Genomic DNA, 22120 nt, shown 5'->3' on the forward strand with positions numbered 1-22120 from the left:
CAATTAAAATCTGCCACGTGTAAGGCGCGTAAACCCACTAAGCACCTACTATTCCCCATTTATTTTTGACCTAAAGACCCTAAACACTCATTTTCACTCAACTCTCTCAAATGGAGTGAATGATTGTCATAGGATTTTTCGCCCATTAAATCATCTGCATAGCTCTGCCGGGAGCCCGCCAAACCCCCAAGCCATCAATGGTCAAAGTGTGACTCAACCGTAGAACCTTTAAGTACCACCAAATAACTCGTTTCTACTGTTATCGACGACTTTGCCAGCATATTCAATCTGAAATACTTTGTCGTTTGGCGAGAATATCGTCACCGATAAGTCACAACTTATTCCTATGCTGCTTGTTTTTTAAGTTTCGATTCCTTTATTATGAAATACTACGAATTTTACTGATTCAATTTTAAGTTTGAATTTTTTTTGCTTAGGAACTATGAAGGGCGAAACATACAGAGAAAGAGGAAAAAGATTTTTCTTTTGTGTCAAGACAGAAGAAGAATTGGAAGGAAAGGGAAAGTGTTAACGAAAAAAACAAAAGAAAAAGGAAGAGATAAGAGGACTGTGATGAGAGGGGTAGTGAAGAAGATGAGGAGGGGTAGCGAAGAAGATGAGGAGGGGTACCTAGAGGCATTTGGGTTTTTCTTTTTATTTTTAGTTTCTACTTTTTTTTAGTATTGTTTATTCCAATAAACTGAATTCACGCGTCTAATTCGCGTGATTGGCACGAACTATTGCCACATCACATATAAAGGTATTTAATAATACTTATTCTCTCAACTTTGAGTGTGTAAATTATAAATTTGTTTATGGGGATGGATAACAAACTGATTCAAGTTTTACTGCCTTTTTACCTATTATATTATATTGTGTGTACTACGACACAACTTTCTGAAAATTGTGTTCTCCTCTCTTCTCTCTCTTTCTTTTTACCTGTGAAAATCATGTACCCACTCAGCAACTATTGAGGAAGCACATGCAATAATTTGATTAAATATATATTAAATTGATTAGGTTTCTTGTTAAGGGCCTCATTCACTCAATTGGATCTATATATATATTATTGTGCATTCAACGACACAACTTTTTGAAAATTGTGTACTCTTCTTCTCTCTCTTTCTTTTTACCTGAGCAAGTTTTGCGAAGCACATGCAAGAATTTTATTAAATACTATATTAACCTTATTGGGTATCTTGTTAAGATTCAATCGAGATTTCAAATAAGTATAACTCCATTTGTATTTAATTCTTTAATCCTATTCAAACGGAGAATTATGCATACTATCAATTTACTGCACCACCAACAACCAAATGGGTCAGAAAGGTATGAGAAATTACTAGAGAGATATTCAAGACTCAAACTTGATAGGTTTAATATTAAAAATTCTTACTCTCATAAACTCATTGCATTTTTTGGATTATGAGTTGATCAGAATTTAATATATATTGACATTTTAGTAAATTTTCATATTACATTTATGCTATGTTTCGAAAATTATGAATTTAGTTGAATCCGGCAAACTTATGATGCATCCGCCCTGCATGATCATATGACAAACTAAATCATATTTTTCATACTATCTATTTGGTTAGCTTAATTTATCTAATCCAAGCAGGGAGGGATTTAGGGGGACGAAAGGGGGTTCACCTGAATCTCTTGTGCCGGAAAATTATACTATACATATAAGGTAAAATTCGTTTTTTACTTCTATATATTACATTTTGAATTCCCTTGACACAACCTAAAAACATAGCGCAGTGATCAATGGTGTTCAAAAATTTTAAGTTTGCTGGTTCTATTCTCACGGTCATAGTCTCTTTTAATTTTTAAATATTTTTTTAAACTCTCTTAGCAGAAATCCTGTCCCACCAATACTTAATTATAAATTATCTGGTAGTTGTTGTAGTCATGCATAAGTGTCCTCCCACTCGATACTTAGTTTATAAATCAATGAATGCGATTAACATTGCTACAACTTATAATCATTATTAGAAACTGAAAAGATGATGGTTAAACCATAAAAAGCAGAAAAATATTCCAATAATTATGAGACGTTGGCAAGAGATAATAAGGGAGACACTTTATTGGACTCATAAAGCTTAAATAATTGTTGACATGAAGTTAAATAATTTTTTTCTTAGCTACATTCAATTATCACTGTTATATTTGAAGACTTCTTTTCTCCAAAACAAAACCAAGTTGCGCTGTTCAGCAGGATGTTTTCTAGTTGTTTCGAGGAACAAATTGGAAACAAGTTTCCTAAAGTAATTATGTTACTTCCCCACATGAAAATTTTACTTATTTTCATTAAATCTCCTGCAAAAGAAAGTTTTAATCCCTAGTACTTTAACGAGAATATGTATCCTAAAATATGCATGCATGGCAATCTCTTTCAGTGTTTAGAGATGATGAAAAGCAAAGAAAAGAATAAAAAGGACACTATATATATTGTCATTTGATGATCTATTAGTCATAACTTAGAAGAGGCTATTTATTTGACCACTGCATTCAAACATATGTTAGTAACTCATGTATTGGTTTGAAGTATTTCCCTCTACACGATTGGCTTGGCAGAATATTCTATAACTTTATACAATATTCCCTTTTAGCCTAAGACTAAATTTTCATCTAGCTGAACAGTAGCGGAGCTAGAGTACAGGTCACTAATTATCTATAAATATTTGACTGTAAATTTAATTATTATTGTGTATTAACTGAAGATCGTTATCTGAATTCAATTATCATTGTGTATTAACTTGAGCCCCTAATCTAGCGGATAGTTAAAGAGCTACTGTTGAAGATCATAGAGAAAGTAACGCCGTAATAAATTCAATGTTTATCTTTTTTAGTCGGTATACATAGATTATACACAATTATGCACATATTACACATGAATCATACATATACTATATATCAGCTGACTATTTTTAATTTAAGCCGTTATGTGGGTGGTTATTTAGGTTAATTTTTCTAATTGGTTGAGCCCATACCGGTCCAAATTGGGCTTATCATAAGGGGCTAATCTAGTAGATTTTGGGCTAGCCAAAATAGGTGGGTTTTTCTGTATCTTCCTTTATTTCTTTTGGGCCTCTTTTTAGACTTAAGTTTTGAAGAATTAACCTAAATAACTGCTCACCTAATCTCTTAAACTAAAAATAACCGGCGGGGGTATAATATATTTATATTTCATATATAATATGAGTATAATTATATATAATCAATGTATAATCTATATATACTTGCTAGAAAAAGTAAAAAGTAAATCTGGCCGGCTATTTGTGTCACAATCCCTTTAGTTTTTCTTAAAATGCAACAAAGTTCGATGAAAATAGGCAAGTGCAAAGTAGAATAAATTAAATTAATAAAGTAAGTATACTCTATCAAATGCCTGAGCATGCATCATTAAAATGATTTACTTGAATATTTGCTCAAATATTCATAAATATACAATAGGAGTAAATATTTTTTTTTGTGGAGGGGGTTACATAATATGAGTAAAGGAATGCAGGAAGTGTAATGGAAAATAAGGACTCGTTTGCACCACTGACAGAAGTAAGAAGGAGTCGTTCCTTTCTCAACTAGATCAAAAAGGTAAAAAAATACCCAATCGCTTTGACTATGGATTTAACATGGCCTAAACTATTTATAATTTGCAAGAATCAACTATAGAAAATAATAACTAAGAGGCTCGAGGGTTCGACGTTTAACGATGAAATTCAAAGTCAACTGGAGCGCCAAACGATTTCTTACAATGAGCAATGGCTGCCTGAACAGAATTATCCCTCGAATAAAATCTTCTAACTTCATCACCACAACTAATATTGTTGCTATGCATAGGTGACGACTTAATAGAACTTGGGCAGCTTTTACTTTTACTATGCTTATTGGCAAATGATGTCCTTGTTCTTGCACTTGTGTAATAACGACCCGTCCTGACGAGTGAATCTAATACTCCTCTCATTGCCTTAAGGTTCATTATACCCGCGACAGATGATGTTGATTTGTCGCGGGTTAGATCTTGATAATTAAGCTCTGAATGATTGCGAGTTTTCAATTTCGTAGTGTCATTTGTTGGATTCCCGTTGCATGTGTTGCTGCCTCGCTGTAGCAAAGGTTGTCTGGCCGGCATTTGTTCTCTTTTGGGTTTGGGTGAGAGCATAGAAAACAGCATTGATGGAATATTTCTGTATTTGAATTTTACAATAAAGCTCATAATTCCATTTGGCTTTGAAGCAACCATCGTGCGGTCTTTCCTGCAGAATATGACATCAAAACATGATACATCAAGTTAATTTATCAACCGGTACCAAGAAATGAGCATGCCATTTTAAATTGGAAAAATGACATTGTATAGCCGTTTTCAAAATAATAGACGAAATATATATATATTTTGTAAATATATGTATTTTTGTATGTTATATATAAAAAATATGGAATACAAATATATACTTTTGCTGTTACCGAACGTAAATAGTTTTGGTCAAGAGCTAAAAGTGATCTTTGCTTTTAAATTTAGCATTAAATTTGGCCCTTGAGGGTGCATAAGAGATTAGTAGCAATCTTTTATTGTACTTTAGTAGGTTTAGCAAGTTACCTTTTTCTTAAATTTCTAATCCAAGCTTACTATTACAATATTACTTGATTCGAAGTATTAAGTCACATATACTGACAGCTTAAAGGTTTTATACACAAAGCTAACCTTTGATAGTATGTATCAATTAATGTTTATTGCAGTAATTGCCTTATATGTGTAACTAAGTAATCTAATTGTATAAACATTTTTTTGTGAGCATAAATAGAAACTCTTTAAGCGTTTATATAGTTAGTTCTAAAGTTAATCCCATATGTTTGATTCTTTTTCACGACCTCTACTACAATCAGAGGCGGACCTATGGCTTATGTTGAGGGACAGGTCACCGGACCCCGTAAATTTCGGCAGAAATTTTGTATATGTATATCTGTAAACCTTGAAAATGGTTAACTTAAATCATTTGGCACCCTTAACCTTAAAAGCCTTTAGGGACACTGATTGAATAGAATATTGTGCCCCGTTGCATTAAATTCCTGGGTACGTCTCTCACTACAATTGATCTACACATCTACATCGTTTTTTTTTTTCCGGCATTTGTTAACTTATCCTTTTCTATTCTTGAAAAATAATTAATTACGGCAGACCATTGACCAGGCCACACCACACACCACTTGCCAAAGACAATGCAGACGTACATGAAAGAATCTTTTTTTTTCCTTCTAAACCATAGACTTTAAAATAAATAAATAAATAAATAAAGATGTTTGAATAAGTATTGAAGAAGCAGCACAATTTTGACAAGGTCAAAAAGATTTACCTGCTGCGTAACATCTCCGTGTAGTCAGCTTTCGACATGGACGGAAGATGAATACGCTCATGTTCAAATTCATGGCCAAAATTAGCTTCTTCTACTCTCACTAAATTTGAGGTCTTGGCTGAGGATGCCACGAACGCGTTGATAATGCGAGTCAACGATACGAAAAGGCCTAACCTTGGCTTATTAATTGTTCTCTGTGCATGTTGTGTTGTACTACGAGACGTTTCAGCAGCTGATATTGAACATGTTGTCACAGTTGAGGGAATTCCAGCTGAAAAAGATATGCGTAATTCCACCTCTGAAGCTTCCTTCTCCTCTCTATGAAAATTCACACTCTCACCATCATAATCAACTAATGTTGTTTTTGTTGGCAGTGGATTAAGGTTTATTTCAATATACGCGCCATCGTCGTCGTCATCGTCGTCTGTATCATACATAACATAACTAGCATCATAACCATGACTGCCATCATCATCAGAAGAGAAGAGGCCATGAGATGAGTTGAAGTCAAAAGAACTAAAAGAAAAACTCTTTCTTTGATCCAGTTCTGTGCTTTTGATCATGATATCTGATGCCCAAATAGCAATATACTCCCTTTTAAATTATTATCAAGAGGTTGTTTTGCATGTAGACAAATAGTCCTATGAGGACGAATCAGAATATTTGGATGGTACCAAAAAAAGATATAGGTTGAGTTGCGAGCATGTGGTAAAGTGTCACCGACAAATCTCTTAATTAGGTGTAAAATGGAATATGAAGTATGCTAATACTTCTTATAACAAAAAATGTACTTTCTTTCTTATTCTCATGTATGTCTAGAAGGAGTGTTTTGGAGAATAAGTAAAGTTGTCTGTGTGTGATTTATAGATTACGAGTTCGACCCGTGGAAGGAACTATTAATGATTGTATTTGGGATGCGGTCTTTCTCAAAGCCTACGTGAACACGAGATGTCTTGTACACGGTACAACAACCTACCTGCCCTTTTTTATCTCTAGCTATTGTTCTCTGTAATTGGGCTCAAATGGACTCTTCACCAACGACGGGCGGCGCAAGAAAAATATAACGTAACACACATATATGTATTGTTACAATATTATATCCAGCTGCCAGAGATAGTTGCTATGGAATAAATAAAAGTATTGTTTGATCATCTTTTTTTCTTGTTGTCTTTCATTTTTACCTGGCTTATGTGTTTGTATTTTTCTAAGTTGAAGGGGTCTTCTAATGTGGACTGATAAAGACTAAAACAGGCATTTGACCATCTAGAACCTACAGTAATATTTCTGCCAGGTTAGTTTATTACTAACACTACTAGTTAAACGTTAATTAATTCATAATTCATTGGCACCTATAGTAGAATGACCCTGAAAAGCAGTGGAAGTTTTTGTACTACATGAGACAATTAATAATGTATAATAGTAACATTCACCCTTCATTTTTTCTCCCACTATATATTAATCATAATTTCCTCTTTTCCATGCCTAATTGCAGGGGTTGAGCTAGAGAAATTGCTACTAAGCTCAAATAAATTCAATAGCTTCTGTTTAGATTCTATATTTGTAATAAGATTCTATATTTGTAATAAGAAATTCATTATAATGCACAAATATTTAATTGCCTAGTAACTAAGACGAGATATGAGCAGTGGCGGAGCCATATTGAACCAAGGGGTGTCGAGTGACACCCCTTCGCCGAAAAATTACACTATATTGCTAGATAATGTTTTATATTTTATGTATATATACTATATGTTGACTCCACTCGACTTTTCGATATAGCTAATTATTTATTTTTTGACACCCCTTGATGAAAATTCTGGCTCTGCCACAGAATATGAGTTCGAAATCAAATTTAAAATCCATAAATTTTAAATCCTAGCTTCACTTTTACCTAATTGCTATAATATCCATTGGATATTGGTCCAAGTCGTGAAGCAACAACCCCAGATTCATCGCATTCTTTTCCTCCTCTTGACAAGGCCCCTCTAGCTACCGCCTACCAGAGTGGACCTACAACCTCTAAAAATTTAATTATTCTTGAAACAACATTAAAATTATTTTAGGATAACCTATAAGTTACGAGTTTGAACCGTGAAATCAACCACTAATATTTGTATTAGAATATTGTTGTCTAAATCACGTGCAATCTTTTCTTGAACAGTACGTGATTGAGATATTTTGTGCACCTGCGTGTGAATGTGTGTTGAATGACGCGCACATCGGAAGGAAGATAATGCCTTTTGTATTGATATCTTATAGGGTTAGAACAATAGCTCACTTGGTGAATTATGCTTTCAACAATTGAGGTGGAAGGCTTAAATCACATCAATAGCATAGCTAGCATTCACTTCCCTTGATGTAACAAAAAAAATTAAAATGAATTTATTGATTCTTTTCATTTTTTCAGCACAACTCTTTTCTCGATCTCTTTAGTTTTATTTTTAAAAGACTTTATAAGTTGCAAATGTATAGTTAGATAATCTCAGCTCTCAAAAATAAATAGAAACTTGAAATCCTCTTAATATAGACCTAGTTTTAGAGGTATTCGTCGGTTGGTACGATACGGTATTTAGACCTTTCGCTTCGGTATTTTCGATATTCGGTTTCTTAAAATGCTATACTAATACCATACCTAATTAAATTCAGTATGGTTCGGCTTTTCTCCTTTCGGTTTTTGTTTGTCATTCTGATAACTTCGGTTTATTCAGATCGAATATTAACTAGTGCATAAAGACATAGATTTTTCTTAAGTAAGGTACTAAAAAACATGAAACTAAAAATATTATAATATAGTAGGAAAAAAGGTGGAATCCAGAAATGCTAAATTTAGATGGGAGAAATGTTGAAACGTAACTAGGCAACCAAAGATAAGGGGGAAGACAAGTATAGTGGGAAAAAATGTTGTAATGCTTAAAGAAAGCTATAAAAATAACGAAAAGTAAAATTTAGAACTTAATATTTATGTTATAATAAATAATATGTGTATTTGTAACTTAGTATATATTTTGGTAAGGTATTGATGTTTCATTATTTTATTTTTAATTATCGAACATCATACCTAATACCAATTTTTTTAAGAACTTAAATTGAATACCAAAATATCAAATACTACCAAATACCAAAAAATTTGATTTCGATTAATTCGGTATTTACCAAATTATGCACTGTCTTACCTAGAATAGATATTCCCCTCTAGTTGAATAACTTTGGTTACGCACTAATGGGTGGATGGAGGAAATTTATATGAGGTTTATTGTATACAATCGACCAAGTCATTCGATCAGTACAGTATTTTCGTCAGCTTCGATCTTGGTAAATACTCTAACAAACATGGCGCTTCTCGTGTATAGCCTATAGGCCAAGCTGACCTTAAAGTGTAACAAGTCGTAATTTTATTTTCATTCAATTTAATCGAAACAAAATAATTACACTATTATAGAACTGAAGAATAAGAATTTATCATCACAGATTCAAACAGATTTGACAAATCTGCAGATTATAATGATTATGTCCGGTACATGATAATGAAACAGCAGAACCATTAATACAAAAGGAATTAGTAAACAGCCGGTGGCGCGCGACTGACCTACGGTGGATCAGTCGCCGATAATTTCACTAAAATTAAGAAGAAGGAACAATAACAGTGCGCATCATATCCTTGAATTCAACGAAATCAACTTGGCCATCGTGATCTTGGTCAACTGATGAAATCATCATCTCCACTCTATCAATTTCATTTCCTTCAGGCAATCCCAGTTTCTCTAGTACAGCCTGTAATTCCTTCGCCGATATAAAACCGTCGCCGTTTTCATCGAACACGTTAAACGCATCCTTCAGATCCACTTCGTCCTGATCCGGATCCTGATCCAACACGATCTTATCTTCTTCATATTTTGACCCGAAGAAAACATCATCGAGTGAGCGATGTAGAGCCTCGAAATCTTCGAATCTAAGGCCGTTGTTTCCGGATTTGATATATGACCTTACCATGGATTCAATTTCCGATTGATCGGCATCTAACCCTAGCAAATTGAGAGCTTGACTAAGTTCGTCTACGCTGATCAAACTGTCATGGTTTCTGTCGAACACGTCGAAGATCCGACGAAGACGAATTGAATTGAGGCTCGGGCTTCGAAGCCGGAACGACGATGAAGAAGAAGAAGACTTAAGTTTGCCCCTGGTAAGACTCCGTTTACACTTGTCTTGTACTCCGTTATTTTCACCTACTGATCCCATCGGTTTCTTCTGGTGAAAGATTTCTATGAACTATATATACTGAGAAGATTTGAATAAATATAGTAGCAGTAGCAGACGCAGAAGAGAAGATAAGTAAGAAGAGTGTGGAAATGGGAATGGGAAGTTGGGTTCGACAGGTGAGAAAATTATGAATGGATCGTGGATGGCTGGCGGGTTTTAAAATTAAAAATAGCGAGGAAAATTAAGATGCCGCGCATTTGACCTGTCCGGGTTTGCAATAGCGCGTACAAAGTCTCTTTTTGGTTCAACTACCATCTTTTTGTCCTACAGAGATCATATAAGTTTATTTATTAACTGCAACTTAACGTGGGACTCAACACTCCCTTTCTTTTAAACCTTATTCGTGATGTGAGAATTATCGAAAACCATATAAGAAGGTTCATTTTTTAACTCACACATGATATGGGACTCAATACCTCCTCTAGACGTCCTTGAGGGTGGACAATATAAATAGTGGGCGCAATATCGGATAAACTAGGATATACTTAGGCTTTGATATCATGTCAAAGAAATGAACATTGAGTCTTACTCCATCCCAAAAGTTAACCCATGAGGTGAGACTATAGAAGGAGATGCATTTGTTAACCCGCACTCGATTTGAAACTCAACACTAATTTGATATAAATAAGTGCTCTTTAGAAAATTAAATAAAAAAGTTAATAATTTTTTTAATATATATTTTTGCATCACTAAATAATTTATATAGTTTTTAGAAGGTCAAACTAAAGATATAAAATATTTTGAGGAGAGATAAATAGTAACTTAGCGAAATAAATTATATGATTAATGCTATTGGCTAAGAAGTACTAATTTTCCTTAGAATGTGACATAAAGATAAAAAGATCAATTTTTTTTAATTAAAAAATAAGATTATTTTTCTTTCATTGACCTCACCAAAGTCGCAATATGATGGAGCTTTGAATTTTGCGATGGCGTGCACCAATGCATGTCATGTCAATTCAGAAGAAATTAGACAAGTCAAGCATGCTTGCTTGTGTTGCTAGTTTGGCACTGCACCTTCCATTTTGTTTTAAATACTCCATTTAGAAACAGATAGTACAATTTGAATTCTAAATTTTACTATATTCGGTCTAATTTGTTCGAAATTTATTTAAGTTTAATAAAAAGATCAGCCCGGTACACTAAGCTTATGTTATGCGCGGGGTCCGAAGAAGGGCCGGGCCACAAATCACAATGGTCTATTGTACACAGTCTTATTCTGCATTTCTGCAATAGCATGTTTTCACGGTTTGAACTCGTGACCTCCTGATCACATGACCGCAATTTTAAGTTTAATTAATTTAATATTTGTATTATCAACATTAAATTCATGGAGCTTTTGTGAGGAGCGGTTCTGAGAATCAATGGCTACATTATGGATTATGGGTGCTTGAGCTTATTTTAGAGCGAAATACTGTTACTCACATAGAAAATTAGTAATACAAATATATTAACTAACCATCTAATCTTACTAGCAATTTTTATTTATATTAAAAATAATTGAGCACTTAATGACTTAAAAATTCTGTGAGTCTGCCGCTGAGAATGAGAGGATTTTTGCTAGCTTTTGCGTGGTACATGCATAGATTCGACGTCCACGTCCATCGCCACATTTCGTTGACCTTAGAATAAAACTGGAATTAATGGCGTAGCCTCCGTTCCGCTTCCTTATTGTCCATCCCTACAACTACAAACTAAGAATTGATGAAACATGGCCCATAATCAGTGGCCAAACCCAAAAAATTAATAAGAGTGTTCACATTTTAAACATTCTTTGCGTGGTTTATGCAAGAATGTTCAAAGTCTATTTTTAATCAATAACAAGTAATATTTTATCATATATATATTATAATTTTTTGATAAAGGGTATTCAATTGAATAATCTTGATCATACGTACCTTCGCCTCTGTCCATAATTATTAAAGAAGAAAATGAGTTATATTGATCAACACACCTACTCTACCGCTCTAGCCAATATGCTGCCTACTTAATTTGACGTAGTTAATTACTTAATAACCAACCTGAGTAATTAATGCATTTTGACACATCTATTTTTACTCCTCTCACTTTGTTTCCACCATTTTCCATGGTGATATGCTAGAGGTATCCTTAGAATTTATTAAATGATAGTACTAAAGATACCCCTTTAAAATAAAGAGTTTAAGTTATATGCTTGTGTAGAAATTATTTATACAATTATGTCACTTAATAGATAATTATAGATAAATCTCTTGATAAATATTACGTAATGATAATTTTATAAAAATAATAATTAAACTGCTATCACAAATGATTCGGGGGTTGATAGCTAAAATTAATAGAATTTAAAGCTAAGACCCTCCTCATTTTCTAGATGTTAGGCAGTTGGTTTTACATTTTGGTTAAGGTGAACGCGTAGTTCGACGCCGTGGCTATTATCAGGGACAGAGCTAGCATTTAGATTACGGATTCGGACAAATCTAGCAGTTTTGGTCCAAATTATGTATTTGTCTTAAAAAATTTATTGAATGTGTACAAATTATTAATTTATAATTCATTGACTTAAAAGATTAAAATTTCGAACTCATAATCTTTAAATTGTGGCTCAGCCTCGGGCTATTAGGGTCGTTTGGTTCGTAAGCAATTTATGTTGGAATTATAATGTGGAATTTGTAATAGGATTTAATAATAACAAGATTATTTAGTTGCTATACGCTTTTGGTAAACTAGTCTCTTGCTACGCGCGTTGCGCGTGCATCCAATCTCCAGGAAGTCAAAATTTTAATGATCACGTAACTATTATATTCAAAATTATATTTGTATTATATATAAATTAAAATTAATGTTTAAGTTCTTGTAAATAATAATTGACTTTATATGTCACATAAGTTCTCCATCATCATCAGTAGAGATATTCAACATACAAATATTGACGTAAACAAAAACTTTTAATAGTTTTTAGATAAATAATTTATTTGGGAGGTTTGGTTTCTAGAACCCTCTTTTCTTTCCGATAAATAATTTTTGGCTTTGTTTATATTTTATGCGGAAGAAAATAATAGAAGGAGAATTAATGTGCACAAAGCAATAAACATAATTTGAGAGGAACAATAGAAAAAGAAAAACGTACCAATAGTATATAGTTTGAAATTGTTGCCTACTGGTTTTTGTCTTAAATTTGATTTGGACATGTCTTATTTGGAATAGTAAAATTTTAATAATTTTGAAATCCTAAATAGTAAGACTTAATTCGTATGTACACATGTCAATCAATATAAACTTTATGAAAATCATATGAATGTTTATCAACTTATGTTTTCTGACATGCAATCCTTATGTGTTATTTCGAAAATATTTCTTCAACTTGCGGTTGAACTAAATTATAGTATTTAGTAATTTATATCTAAAGAGTTTAATAATCGTAATTGTTGGGTTATTTTATATCTAATTATAGTATTTATTAGAATATGTATTTACATTTGGTACATACATTTCATAGAAGAAGTGTTTAATTAAAAGATAATACAACAACAACATACCCAGTATTAATATCCCACATCGTGGGGTCTGGGGTTAATTAAAAGATAATGTACATGCTTATACGTACCTTTCACAAAAAAGTCTTTCTGTACGTTTCTTTTATACTTTTACTCTGATAATTAAATTATATAAAACTTATGAGTATTAACTCTATGACCGATTAAAATCTAGAATTAAGAATAAGAAAAATTGAAGAAGTGTCAACATTAGTAATAGTTTACTACTTAGTCTTTTTCTATTTTATTTTTACTAATATAGATTTAATTGGTTATACTTTTATAACAAAAAAATAATTCAAACCTACACCAAGTAGTAGCTACTCTTTACTTCTTACCGTGGATTTTTTTATTTTTTGATATTACTTGTCTTTTATAAAATTATTGTGTTACATAAAATAAGGAAAAGATTTTGCGCAATAGATATAATATAATAGGACTTTTTATATACAGTTCAAAAAGGAAGAATTTAATGTTACAAAATTTAGTAGATTTAGATCTCCTAAATATTGGGAAAAACTTAAGTTCTCAAAAAAATATTCTTGAAATTAAAGAGATTGCCTAATAATGTTCTTCGAAGTCGTTCAAGGCTAAAACCGATTCCGAACCGTGACCTGATATTCTCGAGGGCGTCATGCCCCCGGATTCAGACTCGATGAGACTTTTGCCTCGATTTCGGTCCCCTGTCATCATGTTTCGAGTTTGGCTTATTTTTTCGAAGACCGGGGTGTACTATGAGCACGTTTTTACCCTTATACATATACTTTTGTTGAGATTTGTAATTTTAAACATATCATAGTAATTGTGTGGCTAATGCATATTTGAAGCTTATATTCTTAAACATTTCATAATATTTGTATGGTTATCAAGGGCGAAGTTAGAATGACAAAAGCGGGTTCGGTTGAACCCATTAGCTTTAGTTCGAGCCTTGTATTTGTCTTAAAAATTCTATTGAATACGTATAAATTATTAATTTAGCACCCAGTAACTTGAAATGATTAGAATTCCGAACTCATAAGCTTGAAATCATGGCTTCACCTCTGATGGTTATAAAAACTTCTCATTAACGATAAAATGACTAAAATAAAATAGCAATATATCATTTTTTTAACAAGACTAATAAAAAAAAATGTGTGAGTACTACTTTTTACTGCTAGTATATAGTGTCACTGAATTTGTATCGATTCACATCCGAGCTATTATAACTTAGTCTTAGACTGACAGGATTGGTTGGCAAGACTTGCCGTGTGTATATCCAATGATAGATCGCATTTGGTGGAAACTTTCACCTTTACTTTGAACAGTACATTTAGTTTTATTTTGCCCTTCAGTTTCACGTAAATATTGAGCGGCAATATTCCTTTTTCAACCACGTCCGAATACAAATTGGGATCCGAAGATAGCCGATCCGCCATTATTATCAGCACAAAGTTAATAGCTGTCGTGGTTCGGGACCCAATCTTCCCCGCCGGGACGTGAACATCTCCGAACTCTTCACCTCTGTACTCGATATAAGGGTTGATGTCTTCGTATTGGAAACTAACCCTGTTGGCAGAGACAGATCTAGAGTGTTAGAAGTGGATTTGATTGAACTCGTCGTTATCGGAATAGATCATTTATGTGTGTGTGAAAACTCTTACTAGTACTCCCTGCATTTTATAAGAAGATGTTTGATAGGCTACAGGGCGCAGCCCGGTTTACTAAGTTCTCGCTATGCGCGGGATCCGAGTAAGGGCCGGACCATAAGGGTCTATTGTACGCAGTCTTACCCTGTATTTTTGCAAGAGGTTGTTTCCACGGCTTGAACCCGTGACCATAAAATTTGAGAAATTAAAGAAGAATTTTGATATATAAGTCAAATATATATAAAGTACCAAAATTATCCTTTTACATGAGTCTCTCCTTAAAATTATAAGAATGAATTTTTATATCAAATGGGTCTCAACAAAGTCATACGGTAAATGAGGATACTATGATCAAAGAATTCCAAGAAAAGAAATGGGTCATTTTATTTCAGATAGGCTAAAAGAAAGTGTATCAGATAAAATGGAACAAAAAGGAATAGCAAAAATATTAATTTTTAATCCATACTTCTAAAAAATTTAGAATCTTGAATCCACTAAGTTTAAATCTTAAATTCTATCTTACCTGTTAGGATTGTAAATGGAGAGGTCGCCGCTCATGGTAATGTTAAGGAATACCTTGAACCTGGCCGCGTCGATAGACACGGTCAGGTCCTTGAGAGTCAAGGAATCGAGCGTGACAACAGGACGCTTGGGTCTCAAAACAGTGAAATTCAAGATGGCAAAGGTTATAACCAGAATAATATGGGCGCATAGAACGAGCATGCATATTTTCCTTCTTCTCTTGTGTTTACGTGCGTATTTACAATCCGCAACGCTATATCTACTCTCTGGAGTTGATTCCATTTCCATTTGTAAAATTCTACTACTACTGCTAATTTCTTCTCTCATTTTGATTGTGCATGGTAAGATGATCGAGCAGTATTACTATTTATAAGTTGAGGCTTTAGAATAGTAACCCAAAGCCTACATAATTAATTATTTAGGCCTAATTTCAACGCGCAAAATTTAATGGCTTATTTTTAAAAAGCCAGCTACACTAATTGTCTACGTTTAGCATGGACAATAACCTAAGAATAAGATAGATAACAGTATCTAGGTGGTTTACTAGTTATGGAATGCTAATTTTGGTAAGCTGCAACTCTATGCCCTAGGGGACAAAAAATAACAAAAAAAATGATATTTTTTTACGCAGAAAACTATTATGAGAACATTAATTTGAGGCTGGACAAAAAATAAATTCTAACTCTAGCTACAACGAAAATGAATTTGCCTAGCGATGCTATAATCATTTATGTATATGGTAAAATATGATATGACACATGAGCGTATATAGGGAGGACACGTAGAACCCAAGACGGGGATGGTCAAAGACCGGACGCAGTCATTCTGCTTGTCACCGGAAAGGATAACGTTCATAAATGTGTGTTAAATACTCTGCGTCCGGTAGCATTTAATAGGGCATATTCTGCAGCATTAAGAGCGACGGTCCGTTACAAAAAATTTGACATTTATGTTCACTGTTACGTCTTCATCAATGACCCTCATAATTGACATTAAAGTAGGACACGATCATATGACCTCCTTCCCTATACATTGCTATAAATAGTAAGCTCAGTTATCATTGTAAAGAATAAGAATTTTCTGGCAAAACTTATATTGTATTCTATACAACGCCTAATACAATCTTATTTTCTTGCTCTATGATCTCATCATTGCTGGAAACCTTATTCCTCGAACTGTCATCTCTGCTATTTCATCAACATTTCAAGGCTAAGTATTATACATTTATTCAATTATTGCATTATTTCATAATTAAATTAGTTCACTTGTCTAGAAATCACGTACAAATTCATCTGTACCGTTTTATGGGTAAATAGTTTGGTGCCCACCGTGGGGCCTAGACAGACGTGCAATTAAATTGATCTTTGCTTTTTTTACTAACGCAGTTTGATTATTTTAACAAAGAAAAAATCATTAAAAAAATGACAGATAACACTGTTAACAACACGCACAACCCTGAAATTCGAGGGGGTCAGCCTCATTTCGGGGATTCAATCAGTGGCACTCGCAATGAGGAACATGACGCGGATGCGGTGAGGGTCCTGCGAGAACAACAGGCAATTATTCTAGGTCATCTCACGCGATAAGATTAGGTTATGACGGAACTGAAGCAGGCACTGTCAGGGGCTTCAAATAATGCAAACATACGAGATCCAATTCCTCCCAGTGTGCCCGCAAACCAAACAACGCAGAGAGTCGAAATCAATACTCCCAGGGCGAAGTTGGCTCTAACGGGGTCGGGGGAGTAGATCTGGTCTCAACAACGAGAACGGCCCGTTCAAAATGAACTTTTACGGTTTATGAGGGAAGTAAACGCCAGCATGGACTAAATCCTGGACGCGCCACCAATATTGAAAGGCCCGGACTCGAAAAAGTATACTCAAATGTCGTATAAGCCGAGCGCGACACCAGAACTAATTCCGAAGCGGTTCAAAATTCCTGAAGTGACGAAGTAAGACGGGACTTCAGACCCACATGAGCATATTACCACTTATACAATGGCGGTAAAAGAAAATGATATAGTTCCCCATAAAATTGAATCTGTGTTGCTAAATAAATTTGGAGAAACTCTCACGAGGGGAGCCGACAAGAGTGGGTTGCTCCAGTAGTAAGCACCCTCCACTTCCAACCAAGAGGTTGTGAGTTCGAGTCACCCCAAGAGCAAGGTGGGAAGTTCTTGGAGGGAGGGAGCCGATGATCTATCGGAAACAGCCTCTCTACCCCAGGGTAAGGGTAAGGTCTGCATACACACTACCCTCCCCAGACCCCAATAGTGGGATTATACTGGGTTGTTATTGTTGTATTATTGTTGTCTCACAAGGGGAGCCCTAATGTGGTATCCATTATTACCCGAGAATTCTATAGATTCCTTTGAGATGCTCGCGGATTCTTTTATCAAGCCTCATGCGGGTACCACAAAAGTACAATCCCGGAAGGCCGACATATTCAGGATCGCACAGGGAGAATCCGAATTACTGCGAGAGTTCGTTACCCGATTCAAGAAAGAGAAAATATTCCTCCCGGTTGTCCCGGATGAATGGGCAGCTGAAGCATTCACCAAAGGATTGAATCCGAGAAGCTCAGACGCTTCCCGGAAGCTGAAGGAGATCTTGCTTGAGTTCCAAGCAACAACTTGGGCAAATGTCCACAACCGGTACGAGTCAAATATAAAGATCGAAGATGACCAGGTTGGTTCCATATCATCAGCCAAAGGACGGTAGAAGAGCGGAGAAAAATCAAAGGATGACTACGACGCGGACAGACAGACTTCGAGGGGCCAGTTTTTGCCCTACGAGCGGACCGAAGGCTGTGGAAGAAACTTTTGGGCAGCAAATAAGTTTATCATTGACAGAGGGATCGATCGTGGTCGAAACAATAGATCACTCCAGGATAAGGTGATGTCGGGGTCTCGGGATCCTTCTTAACCCAAGTTATCGGAATATAACTTCAATGTCAGTATGGTGGAGTTGGTGTTAGCCATAAGAAACATTAAAGATGCACGATTCCCGAGACTTATAAGATCTAATTCCAGCCAGAGAAATCCTGACTTATGGTGCAAGTACCACGGGACGAACGGTCATCGGACAGGGGACTGTCTGTGCCTTCGGGGAGAAGTGGCTATACTATTGAAGAATGGCAACCTCCGAGAATTCTTGAGTGAACGAGCTAAGAACAATTATGGTCATATCAAAGACAATGCGGAACCTTCGAAAGCAGGAGAAGAACCCACACGTCAAACGATCAATATGATCTTCGGGGGAATGAGATTAGCGGGGTCACCTTTTCGGCAGCAAAGAAGACAAAAGTATCAATAACTCATAGTAAAAGACTCTGGGAAGACGATATCACTTTTATGGAGGAGGACGCAAACGGATTGTTGTTACCACACAACGATGCACTGGTAAATTTCTTTAAATGTGTTAGATTTTAAGATTAAACGTGTTCTAGTGGATCTAGGAAGTTCGGCTAATATCATACAATAAAGAGTATTGGAGCAAGCTAAACTCACCGGAAGCATTATTCCGGCAATAAAGCTCATCGCCAGATTCAAGCTTGCAAATATGACGACCCGGGGAGAGATTTTGCTACTCACGAATGCTAAAGGAGTAATGAAAACAACTCTCTTCGAAGTAGTAGATGGTGATATGGGATACACCATCATCCTGGGAAGACCATTGTTACACGAGATGATAGTTGTACCCTCAACATATCACCAATTGCTGAAGTTTCAAATGCCCGAAGGAATCAAGCAGAAAAGAGGTGATCAAGCGGAAACAATGGAGATAAATTCAATCATAATTTCCAGTAGCAAAGGGAAGGAACGCACGGCATAGCAATTACAGGAACCGGCACATATTCCTGAGCTGAAAGAGTTAGCCCGGAGGTGGAGCTGTCAGAACAATATCAGGTGCCAAGATATTTCCAAATTCCAGAAGAGACGGACGTAACGAAGTCCACGGCAGTGTAACTGGAGCAAGTTGCATTGTTCGAGGAATTCCTGGAAAGAAAATTCCATCCGGGGACAGGACTGCACCTGGAGCTCATGTCTGGTTTTATTGAATTCCTTAAATTTAATGCTGATTGTTTTGCATGGTCGCACGAGGATATGACCGGTAATATCCGTGCACAAGATGAGTTTGAATCCCAACGTATCTCCGATAAGGCAGAAGAAACGCCCCATTGCCGAGGCCAGGAATAAATTCGTCAAAGAAGAGGCAACTCGCTTGCTTAAAATCGGTTCGATCCGGGACGTAAGATATCCGAACTGGCTAGCCAATGTAGTAGTAGTTCCTAAAAAGAACAATAAATTTCGCATGTGTGTAGACTATAAAGACCTTAATAAGGCATGCCCAAAAGACTCGTTCCCACTGTCAAATATCGATCAAATGATTAATGCCACGGCCGGGCACGAGTTGACGAGTTTTCTCGATGCTTATTCCGGGTACAACCAAATAAAGATGAACCCGGAAGATCAGGAAAAAACTTCATTTATAATGAATTTCAGTACATATTGTTACAATGTAATGCCCTTCGAGTTGAAAAACGCCGGAGCCATTTTACGAGCGAGCCACTTATCAACGACTCGTAAATAAGATGTTCGAAAAGCAAATAGGAAAGACTATGGAAGTTTATATAGATGATATGCTCGTTAAGTCTTTGAATGCATGTGACCATCTTAAGCATTTGTAAGAAACATTCAACATCCTGAGGAAACATAACATGAAACTTAATCCCGAGAAGTGTGCGTTCGGGGTTAGTTCTGGTAAGTTTCTAGGATTTCTGGTCTCACAAAGGGGAATTGAGGTAAACCCCGACAAAATCAAAGCAATAGAGGATATCCCGGATCAATTATCGAACGTAAAATAAGTCCAAAGGCTCACAGGGAGATTAGTAGCTTTGAGGAGGTTCATTTCCTGGTCATCGCTTCTTCACACTGCTCAAAAAGAAGAAGAATTTCTAATGGATGCCAGAGTGCCAGCAGGATCTGAGGGATCTGAAGAAGTACTTATCGAGCCCTTCATTGCTCTCAAAACTAAAAGAAGGCAAAACATTGTAAGTCTACCTCGCGGTTTTAGAAGTTGCGGTAAGTGCGATTTTAGTCCGGGAGGATGAAGGTACGCAATTTCTCATTTATTATGTTAGCAAAATTTTAACGGGAGCAGAAACTCGCTACCCATATTTGGAAAAACTGGCCTTAGCTCTCGTAGTCGTCGCTCAGAAGCTAAGGCCCTACTTCCAGTGTCACCCGATAGCTATAATGAATATTTTCCCTTTGCGGAACATCTTCCATACACCCGAGCTCTCGGGCATATTGACCAAATGGGCCGTCGAAACGAGTGAGTTTGACATAGAATATAAACCAAGGACTATAATTAAGTCGCAAGTCTTGGCTGACTTCGTGGCTAATTTCAGTTCGGGACTACTGCCTCTAGCAACCAAGGAGGCAGCAATGGTGTCGGAATCGACATCGGGGGTTTGGATCTTATTTATGGACGGATCTTCCAACATAAAAGGGTATGGACTCAGAATAGTCTTAATCACGCCTTCGGGAAAAACCATAAGGCAGGCCATCAGGACGATCTCTTTAACTAATAATGAAGCAGAGTATGAAACTTTGATTGCAGGGCTCGAATTGGCCCGGGGACTTGATTCCGAGGTTATCGAAATTAAATGTGACTCGTAGATGGTGGTAAATCAGGTCTACGGGATCATTGATACCAAAGAAGAACGTATGCAACAATACATGGTAAAGGTCCAGGCTCTTTTGGCACGATTCCGGGAGTGGTCAATTACTCACATCTCGAGGGAGGATAACGCAGAAGTTGATGCATTAGCAAACTTAGGATTTTCAACAGGAATACAGGAATCGAAATCCGGGATGGTAGTACATTTGATGAGCTCAGTCCTGGATACGGATGGCTATTATGAGGTAATTCGACTAGTCTGGTCTGGGACTGGAGAAATGAAATAATCAACTATCTCGAGCATGGGAAATTGCTTGAAGACCCCAAAGCATCACGGGCGTTACACGCCAGAGTTGCACGTTATAGCTTCAAGAGAGGCCAATTGTATAGAGAATCCTTCCAAGGTCCGTTGGCCCGATGCTTAGGAACGTCATAAGCTAATTATGTCATGAGAGAAGTCCATGAAGGGATAAGCGGCAATCACTCGTGCAAAGATTCTTTGGTGCTGAAGTTGGTACGGGCAGGATATTATTGGCCTCACATGGAACAAAACGCCAAAGACTTCGTACAAAAATGTGATAAGTGCCAACGCTACGCACAACTAGTACACCAACCAGCAGAACCCTTACATTCGGTTCTGTCCCCATGGTCGTTCATGAAATAGGGGATGGACATCGTTGGACCGCTGCCACCGGCTCCTGGAAAGCTAAGGTTTCTTTTAATTTTGACTGACCATTTTTCTAAATGGGTAGAGTTAGGTCCTTATCAGAAGATTGGAGAACGCAAAGTGGTCGATTTTCTGTGAGAAAATATAATTTGCAGATTCGGAATACCAAAAGAAATAGCTTGTGACAATGAGCCAAAGTTTTTCAGTGCAAAAGTTACAAAGTTAATCGAAGATTTGAAGATAAAGAGGATCACATCTTCCCCTTATCATCCGAGCGCAAACGGTCAAGCGGAGTCAACAAACAAAGTGATTATTCAAAACCTCAAGAAAAGGCTGGAAGCGGCAAAAGGCAAATGGCCCGAAAAGTTGCCTGGAGTTTTAATGGGCCTACCGAACAACGACCAAATCGAGTACATGAGAGACTTCTTTTTCCCTTGTGTACAGCGCTGAAGCCCTAATCCCAGTGGAAGTAGGGACTTGGATCATACGAGTTGGA

The 22120-nt window shown here is 36.0% G+C and overlaps 2 protein-coding genes and 1 long non-coding RNA gene across 3 annotated transcripts; all 3 read right to left on the bottom strand.

Annotated features, from left to right (window-relative positions):
• Positions 1–3555: 3555 nt before the first annotated feature.
• On the bottom strand, positions 3556–6488 carry LOC104100550 (uncharacterized). The gene is made up of 2 exons (XM_009607806.4): positions 5355–6488; positions 3556–4259 (listed from the first exon to the last, which is right to left on the bottom strand). The coding sequence occupies exons 1-2, from the start codon at positions 5915–5917 to the stop codon at positions 3710–3712; spliced, it is 1113 nt and encodes a 370-aa protein (XP_009606101.1). The 5' UTR covers positions 5918–6488; the 3' UTR covers positions 3556–3709.
• A 2241-nt stretch (positions 6489–8729) lies between these two features.
• Positions 8730–9790, bottom strand: LOC104100551 (calcium-binding protein CAST-like). The gene has a single exon (XM_009607807.4). It carries the CDS (start codon positions 9588–9590, stop codon positions 8976–8978), a length of 615 nt encoding a protein of 204 aa, XP_009606102.1. The 5' UTR covers positions 9591–9790; the 3' UTR covers positions 8730–8975.
• A 4380-nt stretch (positions 9791–14170) lies between these two features.
• On the bottom strand, positions 14171–15613 carry LOC104100552 (uncharacterized). The gene is made up of 2 exons (XR_011411631.1): positions 15275–15613; positions 14171–14671 (listed from the first exon to the last, which is right to left on the bottom strand). It is a non-coding gene; the product is annotated as an uncharacterized lncRNA (long non-coding RNA).
• Positions 15614–22120: the final 6507 nt, after the last annotated feature.

The sequence above is a fragment of the Nicotiana tomentosiformis genome, chromosome 10 (assembly GCF_000390325.3).
Source record: "Nicotiana tomentosiformis chromosome 10, ASM39032v3, whole genome shotgun sequence".
NCBI lineage: Eukaryota > Viridiplantae > Streptophyta > Magnoliopsida > Solanales > Solanaceae > Nicotiana > Nicotiana tomentosiformis.

Excerpts from the sequence above, each read along its gene's own strand:
- LOC104100550 (XM_009607806.4), bottom strand. The coding sequence starts at position 5,917 with ATGATCAAAAGCACAGAACTGGATCAAAGAAAGAGTTTTTCTTTTAGT. Across the intron at positions 4,260-5,354 it reads ACGGAGATGTTACGCAGCAG|GAAAGACCGCACGATGGTTG; the intron begins GTAAATCTTTTT and ends CATATTCTGCAG.
- LOC104100551 (XM_009607807.4), bottom strand. The coding sequence starts at position 9,590 with ATGGGATCAGTAGGTGAAAATAACGGAGTACAAGACAAGTGTAAACGG.